This window comes from Tasmannia lanceolata, unplaced genomic scaffold (assembly GCF_043159265.1).
Source record: "Tasmannia lanceolata isolate RefF3 unplaced genomic scaffold, GAP_Taslan_0.1 ptg000008l, whole genome shotgun sequence".
In the NCBI taxonomy this organism is placed as follows: Eukaryota; Viridiplantae; Streptophyta; class Magnoliopsida; order Canellales; family Winteraceae; genus Tasmannia; species Tasmannia lanceolata.
Genome location: NW_027518685.1, coordinates 29,017,468 through 29,032,702, shown reverse-complemented (window position 1 = coordinate 29,032,702; position 15,235 = coordinate 29,017,468). Strand labels below are relative to the sequence as shown.

Below are 15,235 nucleotides of genomic sequence, written 5' to 3'. Positions count from 1 at the left end.
TTTACATAATTATTTTAAAAAATTTACAATGGGACCCCCCCTTGGGTTTTAAAATCCAAACCATTCATTTGTAGGACCCTTATATAGGCCGTGGTCGAAAACCATGGAGCATCTCCATGGGATGATCCTAGCCGTCCGATCTGTGACTGTTAACATGTGGGGTCCTACACCTTTGGATTATTTTGATATCAGGATACCAACTTTCCCTTTTTCATCAAATAATGGAAATTAATTAGGAAATAATTTGCTCTGCCTATATCAATGAGACAATGACCATACGAGTAGTCGGAATAGAAAATTCACAATCCAACATTATCCATGGTTGATGAAGGAACGATACCTGCAAGAAACTTGTTTCGAACTGTATTTCCTTCTACAAAAGTAACAAAACATAACAAAAGCCAACTGTTTTTTAAGAGAAACTATAAAGTTGTACAATGCAGAAGGAATCCCAATAGATACCAAAAAATAAATTAAAAAAATACCCCACAAATTATGAGGATCAAGATCATTTATAGTAATATGGAAAAAAACTCCCATAAACTTCGATGATATCCCGACGAAAGAAAAAAAATCAAAAAATCATAGATTCATGGGCAGTGAAGTTTTTATAGAGAAGGAAATATTTGGAATTGGGCTATAATTATAACATTTTTGAAGTTCCAAAAGCTCTTATGGGTCTACTGAAAAACCACATCATCAATCATCAAATGATACATGTAAAAACATATCCCATATCCACAATCTACAAAGAAATACCTCACCCATAAGTCCCAATAAGAACCAATAAAAAAATCTCTCCAAATTATCAGGTTTACAAACCCAATAAGAAGAAATGGAGAAGGCTGATTTTTTCAGCAGCAAAGGGAGCAGAGGATTAATCCATTCTCATTACATTTGGGACATCTGATGGATGGTGATTCTTGCTCGTGGGGAACGAGCTTTCGGCTGCCATTGCAATCAAAACAAGGCAAGAAGCAGACACCGCCGCAGCCATCACACGCGCCACCAGACTTATCTAATGGTATCCCTTCCACCAGCCGCCGGAGCTTCCCCTGTTCGTGCAGTCCGAGTACCTCGTCAGCCCCACCGATGTATCGTCCCTTTATGAAGAGCCTTGGAGGGACTACTCTCCCACCCATAATCTTCCACAGCTCCTCCCTAAATTCCAAATGCATTGAAACATCCCTCTCACTGTAAACAACTTTCAAGCTTTTTAATAGAAATGTAATGCTCCTACAGTCCTCAAATGTCTTCCTTATTCCTCGAATGCTTGTCGTGTAAAGAACCACTGATTCAATTCCTCCCGGCGGGCATCTCTCTTCGAATTCCAACAGAGGATTTTCGTGTGGTTCCTCGTCTTTCTGATGATTCTCTGTCTCCTCATCATATCTCCCTCTTTCCACATGTTTCTGAATTGTGTAATGGTTCTTCACCGCTTGTTCGAAGGCTGCAAGCAGGTTTGGATCAAACAGGCTACCGGAATTCAGTTTCGGAGGGCGGAAACAAGTTACATCGAGCTCTGAGAGTGGAATATTTTGGGTATTGGGGGTTTCTATCCCTGAATTTTCCTTCATGGGTATTGGGATATTTTGGGTATTGGAGGTTTCTATCTCTGAATTTTCTTTCATGGGTATTGGGACTTTGGTCATGGAAGGCGGCGGTCGGATGTTTTCTTTGTCACTACTGCAGCTGGAAAACCCCATCTCTTCATCTTCTTCTGGGTCTCTCATGAGCTCCGAGATGTCGATGATGTCGGGTTTCCGAGGGGTGAGATTATCAAATGATGGGTTTTGAAATACTTTGCCAGAATTTTGTGGGAAGGGATCCAACAACCCATCTGAAGAATCATTCACCTGAAGCACAAGGCCAATTTTCAAGGTACTTACCTGTCCAATTGACTTGAGTTTCTTTAGGATCTTTCCCTTCATCCCCTTCATTTCTTCTGAAGGAAAAAATGAAAAAAAGATATACTGAAAACCCAGCTAATTGAAATGAAGAAAAGGAGATGATTTTGGTCGAATGAGATTAATTGGTTTAAGAGATAGGGGACGAATCAAAGTTCCAGAATTTTCTTTCCCTTTATCTATACTGTGGAAATCTGAAGAAGAAAGAAGTTGTACGGAAAAGAAGAACAATCTAGCTGAGGGAGATTGATAGGTGAGAAAATCCTACTAGGAAATTTATTTCCTAGAATTTGGAAACCCCAAGGAAAAAAACAGTGCTCTTTGAAAACCCAGTTGGTGAAATAAAAGGGAGGAAATGTCATCAGCTGAGAAGAGATTTGCTTATCTTTTCACAAACATGGAAATCAGAAGAGAGATGGTTTTCTACCTGGTTCTTGATTTGGACTACAAGGAAATGAATTTTAGCTGAAATCTTCTATTTTTCTTAATCTGGCTATGGGAATCAAAACAGAACAACAGCTCTGTTCAAAATCCAGGCTGAGAAAAAGAAGGAACCGATTTTAGGGGTGAGGAGAATGACAGATCAGACTCATATCCCTTGAGCTTTTTTCTTCACCTTTTTTTTCCGTGGAAGGGTGGCTTTAACGGCTATAAAGTTGTGGAGAGTATATTCGATTTAAAATTATGTGTGGGCAACGGTCATAATTCTTATGTTCATGGTGTTTGCCATTTGCACCTATAAAATGGGGCCCACTTATTAATTTGGAGCATTGTAAAAGGGATGTGATATATCCGCCCCTTTTCTTACCTGGGTCACCCCTTCTGGAGTATTTATGAGTATGGCTCCTTTTACACTACAAGGAGGTGGCCCTGGGAAATTTCAATATTGACATTTGGTAACAGATGATGATGCGGTGTACTATTGATCTAACCGTGGTGTTCAACCGGATATCAACAAAGGTGGGCCCAAATGATGAAGTGGGCCCACTACCGTTTTAGGAAATTATTGTAATTCATGTGCCCACATCATATAAATTCTCTTGAAAATCTATTCCTTTCATAGGGGTATAGTAGTCATTTAATCAACCTCAACATCTTTCCCAGTACACATGGCAAACAGTGAGACAAGACTTTTTTTTAAAGCATCCCTCTAATAAAAAGGGGGTCTAACACGAGATACCCATATCTCTTCCACACCAACCGTGGGACCTACTAGATAAAGGATTCACTTTGTTTTATCATCATGTGGGCCCACCCTTAGGGAGGTGATTTTTTCACCCCCTGTAGGATTATGCGCCCCACTTTTAATTTCAATAAAAAACTAAAAGCGTTAAAGTCTGCCACAATTCTCACTCTAAAGGGGGGCGCATAATCCTACAGGGGGGTGAAAAAATCGTCTCCCTTCTTTTAATGGTACCATTAGATCAATAATACATGGCATCTAAAATCGAAATTCCCTTTCTCCCCTGGCCACCCCTTGTACTGTAAAAGGGAAAGAACAATGAGAAATTTCCGGTGAAAACTTTTTTAAGGGGAAGAAAAGCTTTCAATTAAAAAATTTGGTGGGAAAAAGGTTTTCCATGGGAAAAAAATTTCCAGGGTCCAAAAGGGTTAAGCCCATGTTTGGCAATCATTGATTTTTCTATGTTCTTAACTATTAAAAGAAGAAGCAGAATTGAGGTCACCATGACTGAATATGATATAGAGATATTAATGCAGCAAGGTATTAAGCATTCCTACTTGAATGATCAAATAACAATGCTGAGCGTGGAGAGATTAACTGTCGATGCAGCAGTGAGGTAAAGTCATAGCAATCTGATAAGAGACAAAAACAAAAGAAGTATCGTCTCATACATAAGCCATTGGAGTAATGGTTTTGCAACAGTATTTAAATATCGGAAACTGATGAACCCCAGGTGATGCTGAAATCGAAGCCAATGCATGTCAACTGATGCTTGTTTCCATCCATTATCTTCATCGTAAGCGAATACGAACCCTGTTCAAAGACCATTAAAAAAAAACCCTGTTCAAGGAGTGTCGCGGGAAAAAATAGTAACAAAAATTAACATGGATGCAAACTGGACTAATGTCCCAAAGCCAAATGTTATACACAGCACAAGAGTGACAGAAACCTAATCGCCAGATAAATATCTCAATCGATTGCCATAGCAGGTAATGAATCAGAGCAAATGGTGTTCATAGCATGGGGGTTGAGAACAAAACAGATCAATGACTTACAGGCGGTGCAATTCCTGGTAAACTCTGGCTGTGGGAGAGCACAAAATTGCCCGTAGAGATCGGGCAAGGTGTCTCCACACAAAGGTCAATGGTCTCGCTGTGAACGTGCAAAAAAAAATATGAAACGTCAATCGTCACTTTTCCTCCAGAGATGGCTTTGTCTGCATCAAAATATCAGGAAACTTCAATTCAGGCAAAAGTTGCACAAATCTACCATCAGAAAAGATTATTTTCAATATTTTGTCATGGTGCCCACTTACTACAATCTTCTGGTAGCTATTAGGCTGAATATACATCATCCAGAAATTTGAGGATGCAAGCAAATGACTACCCATGTATTGTTGGCATGCTTGTGTAAAGGCATATGAGAGATTAAAGTTTAAACACAACCAATAGGATTCATAAGCTAGAAAGCTGTATGCAACTCATGAAGCCAAGAAAAACCAACTGAATTCAACATCGAGGACCACTTGCTAGGAGGAGACTGAATAAAAATGTTAGAAAGAAAATAGGAATCATTGGCTCACATCACAAGAATGCAACTGTATTGTTGAAACCATATTTTCGTATATGCATATCAGATATTTCAGACAACTGAGAAAACAATGCTGCCTTACTCGATCATTCAAAAAAAAAAAGGAAAAGAAAAAGAAAGAAAATGTTGTCTTACTCAATTCACAGGTATCTGTTACAGCATGGAACAGATACAGGGTTCCCCCAATTCTTGAACATAGTCACAAGTATTTGTCTCAGAAAATTATCGGGAAGGAAATATTTAAATTTTTTTTGTTAATTTCGGATTTATATCAGAAAAATACTTGATAAACAAATTTAGGACAAAAAAATTAGAACAATGAATAATATTGTGAATTTATCACGACATTTTCGTGACATTTTCACGGTACAACTCAACTCAACTCAACTAAGCCTTTGTCCCAACCTAGTTGGGTTCGGCTAACGAATTCTTTAGAAAAAATTTCATGAAGAAGGTGAAAGGATCTACCCGGTTCAAATTGACTAAGTCTACTCCTGACACTAGTTGGGTTCGTCTACATGGATCATTTTCTTCCATTCTATCCTATCCAAGGTCATGCATTGCTCTCTGTTATGTTCCTAGCCCTCAAGTCTTTCCTCACTATTTCTACCCAAGTTGTTTTCGTTTTGCCCCTCTTTCTACTCCATAACTTGGCACGAGTCACTTCTTCTCACGGGAGCATCCAAAGCAAGTTTTTAAATCTCGGTTTCGGTCATCAGTGAAACCGAAACGTTTCGGTTTCGGTACGAAATTTCGGATGAAATCTTGTAAAAATTTCAGTGAAATTTTGGTGAAATTTCGGAAATTTCCGAAATGTTTCACCACAATTTCCGAAATTTCGGGTGAAATTTTATACTTCACCGAAACGTTTCACCGAAATTTCCGAAACATTTCAGCGAAGTTTGGTACTTTTCCGACTCAAAGACCATGTACTTTTCGGCGAAATTTCCATCCATTATCTTCATCGTAAGCGAATAAGAACCCTGTTCAAAGACCATTAAAAAAAACCCTGTACAAGGAGTGTCACGGGAAAAAATAGTAACAAAAATTAACATGGATGCAAACTGGACTAATGTCCCAAAGCCAAATGTTATACCAATTGAGGAGATCAGTCCGTAAGGGATCCTCTTACCTGTATACAGTTTGATCCTTCATCCATATCATTAAAACCATTTTATTGCTGAATAAGAGAAAGACAAGTTCTCACCTAACTGGTAAGATGATTACATACTGCTGGTATCAGTTTAAGTAATGGGAGCGCAACAGAAAGTTTCGAAAAAGAAAGAGGCAAAAGTTATTCTGAAGTTGCATCCTGAGTGGATAAAATAAAGATCTGAGTACGTTCACCAAATTTTTCATGTTCGCCAACAGCATCTATACTAGCGGTCCAGGCTTGCCTAATGCCGGAAAGTTCACAAGTTGTAAAGTAATCCAAGTCACAGTATTATCACTGCTTATAGGATGGTTTGGCCACGGTTGTCACTTACTGGGCAGGGTCTCCATCCTTTGAAGACGCTCACCTAAACAAAGAACTCCATAGTCTGACTCAACTGCTCACCAAATTTTCCCTTAATGGGTAAGCCACGAAGCCAAAATTACTGAATTTACTTTGAATAACCAATCACCAGCATCACTGGTGTTGCCACACCTACCTAGTACCAGTTAACTGTTCAAAATCAGACCATGCGCTAGCAGTAGAAGGGATGATGACGGTGTTCCAATTCCACCTGATCAGTTAAGGCCCACAAGGAGTGGCTGACCACAATGACTGGGACCTGGAACCGTCAAGATTGTCAGAGTGAGTCCTAACATGCTGCCTTACTCGATGATTCAAAAAAAAAAAGGAAAAGAAAAAGAAAGAAAATGTTGCCTTACTCAATTCACAGGTATCTGTTACAGCATGGAACAGATACAGGGTTCCCCCAATTCTTGAACATAGTCACAAATATTTGTCTCAGAAAATTCTCGGGAAGGAAATATTAAATTTTTTTTTGTTAATTTCGGATTTATATCAGGAAAATACTTGATAAACAAATTTAGGACAAAAAAATTAGAACAATGAATAATATTGTGAATTTATCGCGACATTTTCGTGATATTTTCACGGTACAACTCAACTCAACTCAACTAAGCCTTTGTCCCAACCTAGTTGGGTTCGGATAATGAATTCTTTAGAAAAATTTTCATGAAGAAGGTGAAAGGATCTACCCGGCTCAAATCGACTAAGTCTACTCCTGACACTAGTTGGGTTCGTCTACATGGTTCATTTTCTTCCATTCTATCATATCCAAGGTCATGTACTGCTCTCTGTTATGTTCCTAGCCCTCAAGACTTTCCTCACCGTTTCTACCCAAGTTGTTTTCAGCCTGCCCCTACCTCTTTCTACTCCGTCAACTTGGCACGAGTCACTTCTTCTCACTGGAGCATCCAAAGGCTACGTTGGATATGCCCAAACCATCTTAAGCGGTGTTCTCTCATCTTCTTCTCAATTGGTGCCACCTCCACCTTTTTACGGATGTCTTCATTTTTAATTCGATCTAACCTTGTGTGGCCGCACATCCATCTAAGCATTCACACCTTCGCTACACTCATCTTATGCACATGTTGCTTCTTGGTGGCCCAACATTCTGAGCCGAACAACATGGCTGGCCTCACAACTGTCTTATAAAACTTCCCCTTCAACTTGACGATCGCACAGAACTCCTGAAGCATTCTTCCACTTGAAGATCACGGTGAGGAATAAAATATGAAGAGAACGGTGAGTGCATATGGATATAAGGGATCCTCTTACCTGTGTACAGTTTGATCCTTCATCCATATCATTAAAACCATTTTATTGCTGAATAAGAGAAAGACAAGTTCTCACCTAACTGGTAAGATGATTACATACCGCTGGTGATCAGTTTAAGTAATGGGAGCGCAACAGAAAGTTTTGAAAAGGAAAGAGGCAAAAGTTATTCTGAAGTTGCATCCTGAGTGGATAAAATAAAGATCTGAGTACGTTCACCAAATTTTTCATGTTCGCCCACAGCATCTATACTAGCGGCCCAGGCTTGCCTAATGCCGGAAAGTCCACAAGTTGTAAAGTAATCCAAGTCACAGTATTATCACTGCTTATAGGATGGTTTGGCGACAGGTTGTCACTTACTGGGCAGGGTCTCCATGCTTTGAAGACGCTCACCCAAACAAAGAACTCCATAGTCTGACTCAACTGCTCACCAGATTTTCCCTTAATGGGTAAGCCACGAAGCCAAAATTACTGAATTTACTTTGAATAACCAATCACCAGCATCACTGGTGTTGCCACACCTACCTAGTACCAGTTAACTGTTCAAAATCAGACCATGCGCTAGCAGTAGAAGGGATGATGACGGTGTTCCCATTCCACCTGATCAGTTAAGGCCCACAAGGAGTAGCTGACCACAATGTCTGGGACCTGGAACCGTCAAGATTGTCAGAGTGAGTCCTAACATGTGTCAAATAAATGGGAGTTGGCAAAGTGTGCCTAAAAAAAAAGGGTGGTTTCCACAGCCTGGGTGTTAACAATCACAGTCTTGGAAATTGTTGAGAGACAGAGCCCAACCTCAAGCACGTCCCAAGAAGCAGTAATGCAGTGGTGGATCTGTTAGTCAAATGAGTAGAAAGGAATGGGTAAAGTATTATAAAAAAAGAATTTTAAAAAAATTGACAAATATATTCATACTAGCAAAATTTACAATGGGGACCAGTAGTCCCACCAGATTTACATAGTATGAATTGCTCAGGAGCATTCTCCTTGGCCCAAAAGAGAAGCCCATTACCCCTCATACTACTCCTTACATTACCCAATAGCTTCCATTGTAACGATTCCAACAAAAAATGCCATATTGTGGGGCCCACCAAGTTAAGATTGTGAGTTTGTGACCTCCCACATCACACAAACTTCTCCACCACATTCCGAATTCGATTTTCAAAAATCCCGCTCGAAGGCCAAGAGCTATTGTGCGCCCCTAACCGTGCACGATAGCCGACCACCTAACAACATCGTTGGATCTCCGGCGGCCTCCACCTCGTACCACCACCAAAATCCGGCGGGTCATCCTCCAATCCCTTATATGTCTCCTCCACAAAAGTCAACTCCGCCGGGGAGTCTCAGCCACCACCATCGTCATCAAGCCATAGCTGGCCTTCCACGGCTCCAGGTCTAGCACCCCACGGCCTTTCACAGCCTCCGGCAACCTCCACGGTTTTCCTCGGCTCTAGATTCAGCTTCACGGCCTCCACGGCTCCAGATCCTGCCTCCACGGTCCTAGATCTAGCCACCAACGAAGAGCCATACTCCAGATCTGGCCTCCATGGTTCCCGAGTCGGCCTCTACTGACCATCACACCCATGCTCAAGCCACCCACGATCTTGATTCCAAAGACCACAGCCCCCTACGGTCAAACCCAGCAACCCCATTGCTAAGTTCGTCGATCGACAGCCTCCTAGATCCCCCATGGCCTCCGGATCCGATAATCCACGGCCTCTACGGCCTCACACCGCCTATAGTTGGCCTTCCACAGCCCCAGGTCCAGCACCCCACGGCCTTGCACGGCCTCCGGCAACCTCCGCGGTTTTTCTAGACTTCAGATCCAGCTTCACGGGCTCCATGGCTTCAGATCCGGCCTCCACGGCTCCTAATCCAGCCTCCACGGGCCCAGATTCTGCCTCCACAACCCTAGATCTGGCCACCACAGAAGAGCCATGCTCCAGATCTGGCCTCTACAGTTCCCGATTCGGCCTCCGCGGCTCATCTTTTGCCAACAATGGGAGAGACTAAAAAAGCAGCAATGGGGAGAGACGAGAGGGCGAGATTCCAAAAAGAGAGGGAGACATGAGACAGGAGGGGACGAGCGAGAGAGAGTGGGTGAAAGAGAGAGGGAGACAAGCAAGAGAGACAGGGAGAGAGAGAAGGAGAGAAGGAGAGAGACGAGAGAGGAGGGATGAGAGAGAGGGAGACGAGAGGGAGAAACCGCCTCCCTCCCTAGGCGGCCTTAGGGAGGGAGCTTAATGTATTATAAAAAATAGAAAAAAACTTTTTGTAGTGTCATTTGAGGCTTGTTGGGTTACCATGAAAAATGTTGACAATCATCGTGACTCTACATATGGCGTCAGGGCCGGGCCGGGTGGGTGCGCGGGCCCACACATGAATCTTTCCTAATTTAAACTAGGACCTTAATTTGGAAGTAAAGAATTTTTTAATTTGGTTTTCGAAACTGGTTTTAAATTTGTTAAAGTTGTCTTAGTTAAAATAGGAAAGTGGTTAGTTTCTAATTAGAAAAGGAAACTTTAATTAATTAGACTAATTAAAGTTTCTAATTAGTCTTTCAAAAGTAGTTATAATTAGTCTTAGTTTGCTTTAGGAAACATATTTGGAGAATAGAATTAGAAATAGTTAGGATTTGTGGCTTTGTGTTTGACTTTAGTCAAAGCACTAGAAAAGGAAATCTTTTGTTTATAAAAGGCATTGAGTGCAAAACGTGAAGAGGTGAGAAAACAGTATATGTGAGAAGTGAAAACGTTAAAGTAGAGAGTACAGAAGAAAGGTGTGGTGTACGGTTCTCATCTCCATTCCTTTGTAATTTGTGTAATGCCTCGAATTAAATATTCAAAGAAGAAAATTCTCTCCCTCTCTCGTTTGTGGCTTTTGTGCTCATGGGTTTTGCTTCTTGCTTTGATTTGTGTTTATCAGAACTTTGTGCTTTGATCTCTTTTTCAACAAAAAATTCATGTAATAATTGTTTATTTAGTGTAAGAGATGGGGGCAGAGGTGGGAGTGAAAGACAGGTTTGAGACGGTGGTGAATGAGGAGGGCATGTGATGAGGTGGAAAACAAGGGATAGAAAAAAAACTATTTTAAATAGGGATTCTTTTCTCTATTTTACAACCAATCCCATCCACATGCTCTCCTCACTCACCCCCTCTCAAATTTCTCTCTCAGTAGACCTCTCCTCCCCTCTCTCATCTTGAATAAACAAATATTCTACATATTTTTTTCCGTGGTTGCCAAACATGCCCTTGCTTTTCTTTTCTTTTCTTGCTTCCTACATCCTTTCAGGGGTATCTCATGTCGCAGCCCAATATCTTCACTGCCTTGTTTGATTTATTTTGTGAAAACAAGAGCAATTTTTCACGTGCTTCTGTCAATTACCATTAGTTCCATTTACAGTTATCTATTCAAACTTTCAAACTGTAGATAGACATGGGTCACAACAAAATTTTCAGTGTTGGAACCAGGCGTCAGCATTTGAGATAGTGTGCCAGAAATAGAATGGTTTAACTTCAAATTTTATTATGGTGCGCTGTGATGTCTCATAAATTTTCATTCAATTTCCAAGCCTTGAGTACAAAGTTCAGATTACCAGTAAAGAAGGACAAATAAAATTTCTAAGCAACATTTCAACTCGTGTTGGTCACTAACTAAAAGGGTATTATAACTTATAAGTAATGATAACATGGTCGATGATCAAATACAGTAGTATCAGATTGAGTCCTATAGAGACAAACAAAATAGCACAGGCAACAGTAAACATCTAAAGAAATTTGGAATTAAAATGCTCCAAAATCAGCAAAACTCTAGAAACATAAGTAGGAAGTGAATTTACCAGTAAATGCAGAGATGTTGAAAGTAGCAGGCTTGCCACTCACAACTGGATCAGGAGACACCACGATCCCAGTCACATTAATCTCATAGTTATTTTTCTTATCTGCAAAATCATCGACAAAACCCTAGAGAAAAATCAGCAATCAAATGGCTCATCCTAACCTAAGGTCAGCGAATAAGAGATGGAAATCAAGGGGGATGAATTCCCATTCAAAAAAATCTAATGAAAAAGGAAGAATACTGACCACAGTAACGGAATTCCTTGGCGTGCATTGAACAAGGCAGGTGGAGAAAAGCCATGAAAAAGAGGAGGAGGAGAGAGGAAAAGGAATTCATTGCCATGGGAGATCTGTGTAATCAAGGGGATTTAATCTTTTTGTTCTGTTGAAGACAAGATCTAGGGTTTTTTTTTTTTTTTTTTTGGTTGAAGACAAGATCTAGGGTTTTTGTTTTGTTTTGTTTGTGAGGGAAGGAAAGATGAGAGGAAATACGGGTAATTTAGCTTGTCTCAGTAGTCAGTTTGTCAATGGGATCAGAAAGAGGATAAAAAGAAGAATCAAAAGAAATTTTATAGGGTCCGGTCATATTTTTATCGGGAAAGAAAGGAATTGACGTGGCAGAAAGGAAATGAACGGAAAGGAAAAGAAACTGTACATGAAAAGGAATCCTGCGCCTATTTACTTGAGCAGGAAAACCTGAGAAATTCAGAGAAAAGATTTACTGCGCCTGTTCACTTACCAATTAAACAGTATTGGAAAAACTAAATAGAAAGTCGCATTGAACCATATTTCATAGTCTGACATAGTTATAAGCCTATAAAATGGCAAGCATAGTAGCAAACACCACAATAAAATCTAACTGGAAGAGGAACTTGTGATAGAAGAACTTGTTGAGGCTTAGAATCCCTAGGAATGTTGGTCTCTTCTTTCCTATCTTTGTTGGGCCCACTAATGACATGTAAAAACCCAGTAAGTTCAGCTTCTGCCTCCTGCCTCCTCCCTACTCTCATACGAACAGAAGCACGCTCCACTAAACCCGTTAACTTGAACATGACAGTATTGCCAACTGTCATATACGCCTATCTGCCTTCCCTTAAAAACCACATATAACTTGTTTTTTGCCATTAACCTGCAGAAATGCAAATAAAAAAAACAAATAACCAACACTACTGAATCCATAAAGTCTACATAAACAAAGTATGAAGCTTTAAGTTTACATGGCTAAGAGCCATAAACAGAATAAGAGCTATAACAGTATGGAAAGCAACACTGGATCCATAAATTCTAAATAAACAGAAACAATACAAGACTACAGATGCCACTGCCCAGTTGGAAACAGTAATGGACAACAGGGCCATAATGTGTGCTCGTGTAGTCCAGTAGAACAAGTTGTTCCTCATGCAATTGGGCATAATATCTTGACCGTTGATGAAACAAGCCCCGCAGTCGACGAGAGAGATTTATGTGACACGTTATTTTTCAAAAATTATGGTACGACGCACACTTTAGGATGATGCAAACCGTCCATTTGTTAAATAGGTTGTGCCATAAAATTCATTTCCTGGATGATGGTAACTCTCTATATGTATGCACATTATGGAAAATTATAGATCAGAGGGTTAGAATTTCAGTGTCTCTCACGAATTTAGTGCACATACCGTAACGTAATTTACGTAAAAAAGAGTGTCCCTTCGTAGAGTACCCTCTTTCAAAAAACCAAGAAACCGTTCAAATGCCATTGAAAACTTGTCTTCCCAAAACACAAAACAGACTCTGAGCCAGGTTCTCTCTCCCATTTGTTTTTTCTTGATTACTTTTGTTTGTTTGTTCGTTCCTGTATTTCTGTAATTCTTTCATGTCACCGACTTCAACATCCCAAAACACGATTTTCAGACCATTTTTCCTTCCTTGATAAGAAGGTTAATCAAGGAATAGAAACGAGATGATCTTGAACTCAGATTGTTTGAAATTTGATTAGTGAGAGGCCCATTTAACAGTTAAATGTTCATGGGTCACACTCTTTGTATGGATCCAGGACAAGATCATGCGATCCTCATCCCAAATGAACGATTAAGATTTTCTTTTTTGGCATGGGACCCACAAAAAATAAATAAATGGATTTTCTAGGATGCAAGTAGTGTTCTTTGTACGACTCCTTGATTAATCTCTGGCTTTGTTTGATCTTTTTGAGTTTTATGATGATGAAGGCTTAAAAGTATAGGTTTTCTTTCTTTTGTTATGGAGCAGATACAGATATAGATGGCCTCTTATGAGAAGAGCTTGCTCTTAATGACTGTAACTATATTTGCCCACCTTAGATGTTGTTCATATGCATACCAACACACAGTGGGAGACTCCATCTGGTCCATTCCTCCCAATCAAGACTTCTATGATAACTGGTCGGCGAATCAGTTTTTTCGAGCGGGCGATTCATTGGGTAATAATCTTCTTTTTTGGCTACTCTTAAAGTTTAGATTGCAAGTTTACACACAAATCGCATCCAAAATGCAATTGGATTGCATGCCCAAAGAAACCAAATGTGTATGCTCTTCAGGGGATACAAATCTTTGGTTTAGTTGTTCTTGTAATTGTCTATCCTGCTTGGACAAATTTATCTTGTCTGCTATTCATCAATTTTGTCTTGTTAATATTTTATCCAAGAACAAAGGTCGATGTGAACAGAGGATAGCAACTTTATCCAAGGATAAAATAAGCCCGGACTTGCTATTCCGGCGAAAACAACCCCTGATGTGGCAGGCAAATCAAGTAAAATCCCTAACCCATCATGGCTTTTTTGCAACCAAACACACTTCAAGATAGAGTTATCCAATCAAGGGCAATAGCCAATCCAAAGACATGATAATTCTCGCTAAGAACAACGACAATAATGTCTTAATAATAAGTCATTTTTTATGGGAAGTCATTTGTAAATTACCCTTTTTCTCTTCTCTCAGTGTTAATTATATGGGTTCCACCGTGCTCAAGCAATAACTTAAGAATCTCACCTTGAACGAATGATCCGAACCATTAATCTGCAAAACAATGGGATTATTTTGGATGGTGTGATGGCAATATTTAATTGGGATTTGCTAGGGACCATCTCAGAAGGCATTTCGTGGACGGGCTGTTGCATGAGAGAGCAGCCACATAGGATGAATTAAGTAAATAAGACAAAAAGTGTGCCTATGTGGCTGCTCTCTCATGCGAAATGCCTTCTGCGATGGTCCCTCCCTATTTAATTATGTAGTTAATTAATTAGCTAAAATTTCTTGTTTGTTTTGCAGTTTTCATGTTCAAACCAAACTTTCACAATGTAATGCAAGTTTCAAAGAGAGAGTACGAGAGTTGCACTTGGGAGGATCCGATCCGGACTTTCTCCCAAGGTCCCGCAACTGTTCCTCTAAATCAAGAAGGCCTATACTACTTCATATGCAACTTTGGAAACTATTGCCTTCTAGGCCAAAGACTCATGGTTGTGGTTAACCCCTCCTCCACCCCCGCTCCTCCTCCACCTCTCCCACCACCTTCCCCTCCTCTCGTACCCACATCTCCATCTCCATCTCCATCTCCCTCTCCCTCGCTTTCTCCATCGATGAGGCCCACTTTATCGCCTATGCCACATATGTCGGCATTGGAACCACATTCAACACAAGCTACTCACATGGTGCAACCGCTTGGTCATGGGGACTCGTCACAACGTATAGTTCCATCAATGTCTCTGATGGCTATGCCAAGCTCTAGCTATTCTATTCGTACATGCCTGGGAGGGAGTTGGCTATCATTGATGGCCATTTGGGTCAGCTGGGTGTTGTTGGCTGTGTAGATTTGAAGATTTGTACATTAGGAGGGGAGGATGTGGAAAATGAATGGATAAGATTAGATCTTGCAAGTGATCTGTATAATGAACTCGATCATCACCTAATATACACCC

The 15,235-nt window shown here is 40.4% G+C and overlaps 2 protein-coding genes across 2 annotated transcripts; both read right to left on the bottom strand.

Annotated features, from left to right (window-relative positions):
• Positions 1–577: 577 nt before the first annotated feature.
• On the bottom strand, positions 578–2,563 carry LOC143883539 (uncharacterized). The gene has a single exon (XM_077386876.1). It carries the CDS (start codon positions 1,938–1,940, stop codon positions 855–857), a length of 1,086 nt encoding a protein of 361 aa, XP_077242991.1. The 5' UTR covers positions 1,941–2,563; the 3' UTR covers positions 578–854.
• Positions 2,564–3,582: 1,019 nt separating this feature from the next.
• On the bottom strand, positions 3,583–11,926 carry LOC143885092 (uncharacterized). The gene is made up of 4 exons (XM_077389070.1): positions 11,551–11,926; positions 11,307–11,408; positions 4,146–4,306; positions 3,583–3,903 (listed from the first exon to the last, which is right to left on the bottom strand). The coding sequence occupies exons 1-4, from the start codon at positions 11,645–11,647 to the stop codon at positions 3,796–3,798; spliced, it is 468 nt and encodes a 155-aa protein (XP_077245185.1). The 5' UTR covers positions 11,648–11,926; the 3' UTR covers positions 3,583–3,795.
• Between the last annotated feature and the right edge of the window lie 3,309 nt (positions 11,927–15,235).

What these genes read in the sequence shown, in the direction of transcription:
- LOC143883539 (XM_077386876.1), bottom strand. Translation starts at nt 1,940, where the DNA reads ATGAAGGGGATGAAGGGAAAGATCCTAAAGAAACTCAAGTCAATTGGA.
- LOC143885092 (XM_077389070.1), bottom strand. Translation starts at nt 11,647, where the DNA reads ATGGCAATGAATTCCTTTTCCTCTCTCCTCCTCCTCTTTTTCATGGCT. An exon ending in CAACATCTCTGCATTTACTG is followed by an intron (nt 4,307 to 11,306) that starts GTAAATTCACTT and finishes ATTTTGATGCAG; the next exon opens with ACAAAGCCATCTCTGGAGGA. An exon ending in TACCAGGAATTGCACCGCCT is followed by an intron (nt 3,904 to 4,145) that starts GTAAGTCATTGA and finishes GTCTTTGAACAG; the next exon opens with GGTTCGTATTCGCTTACGAT.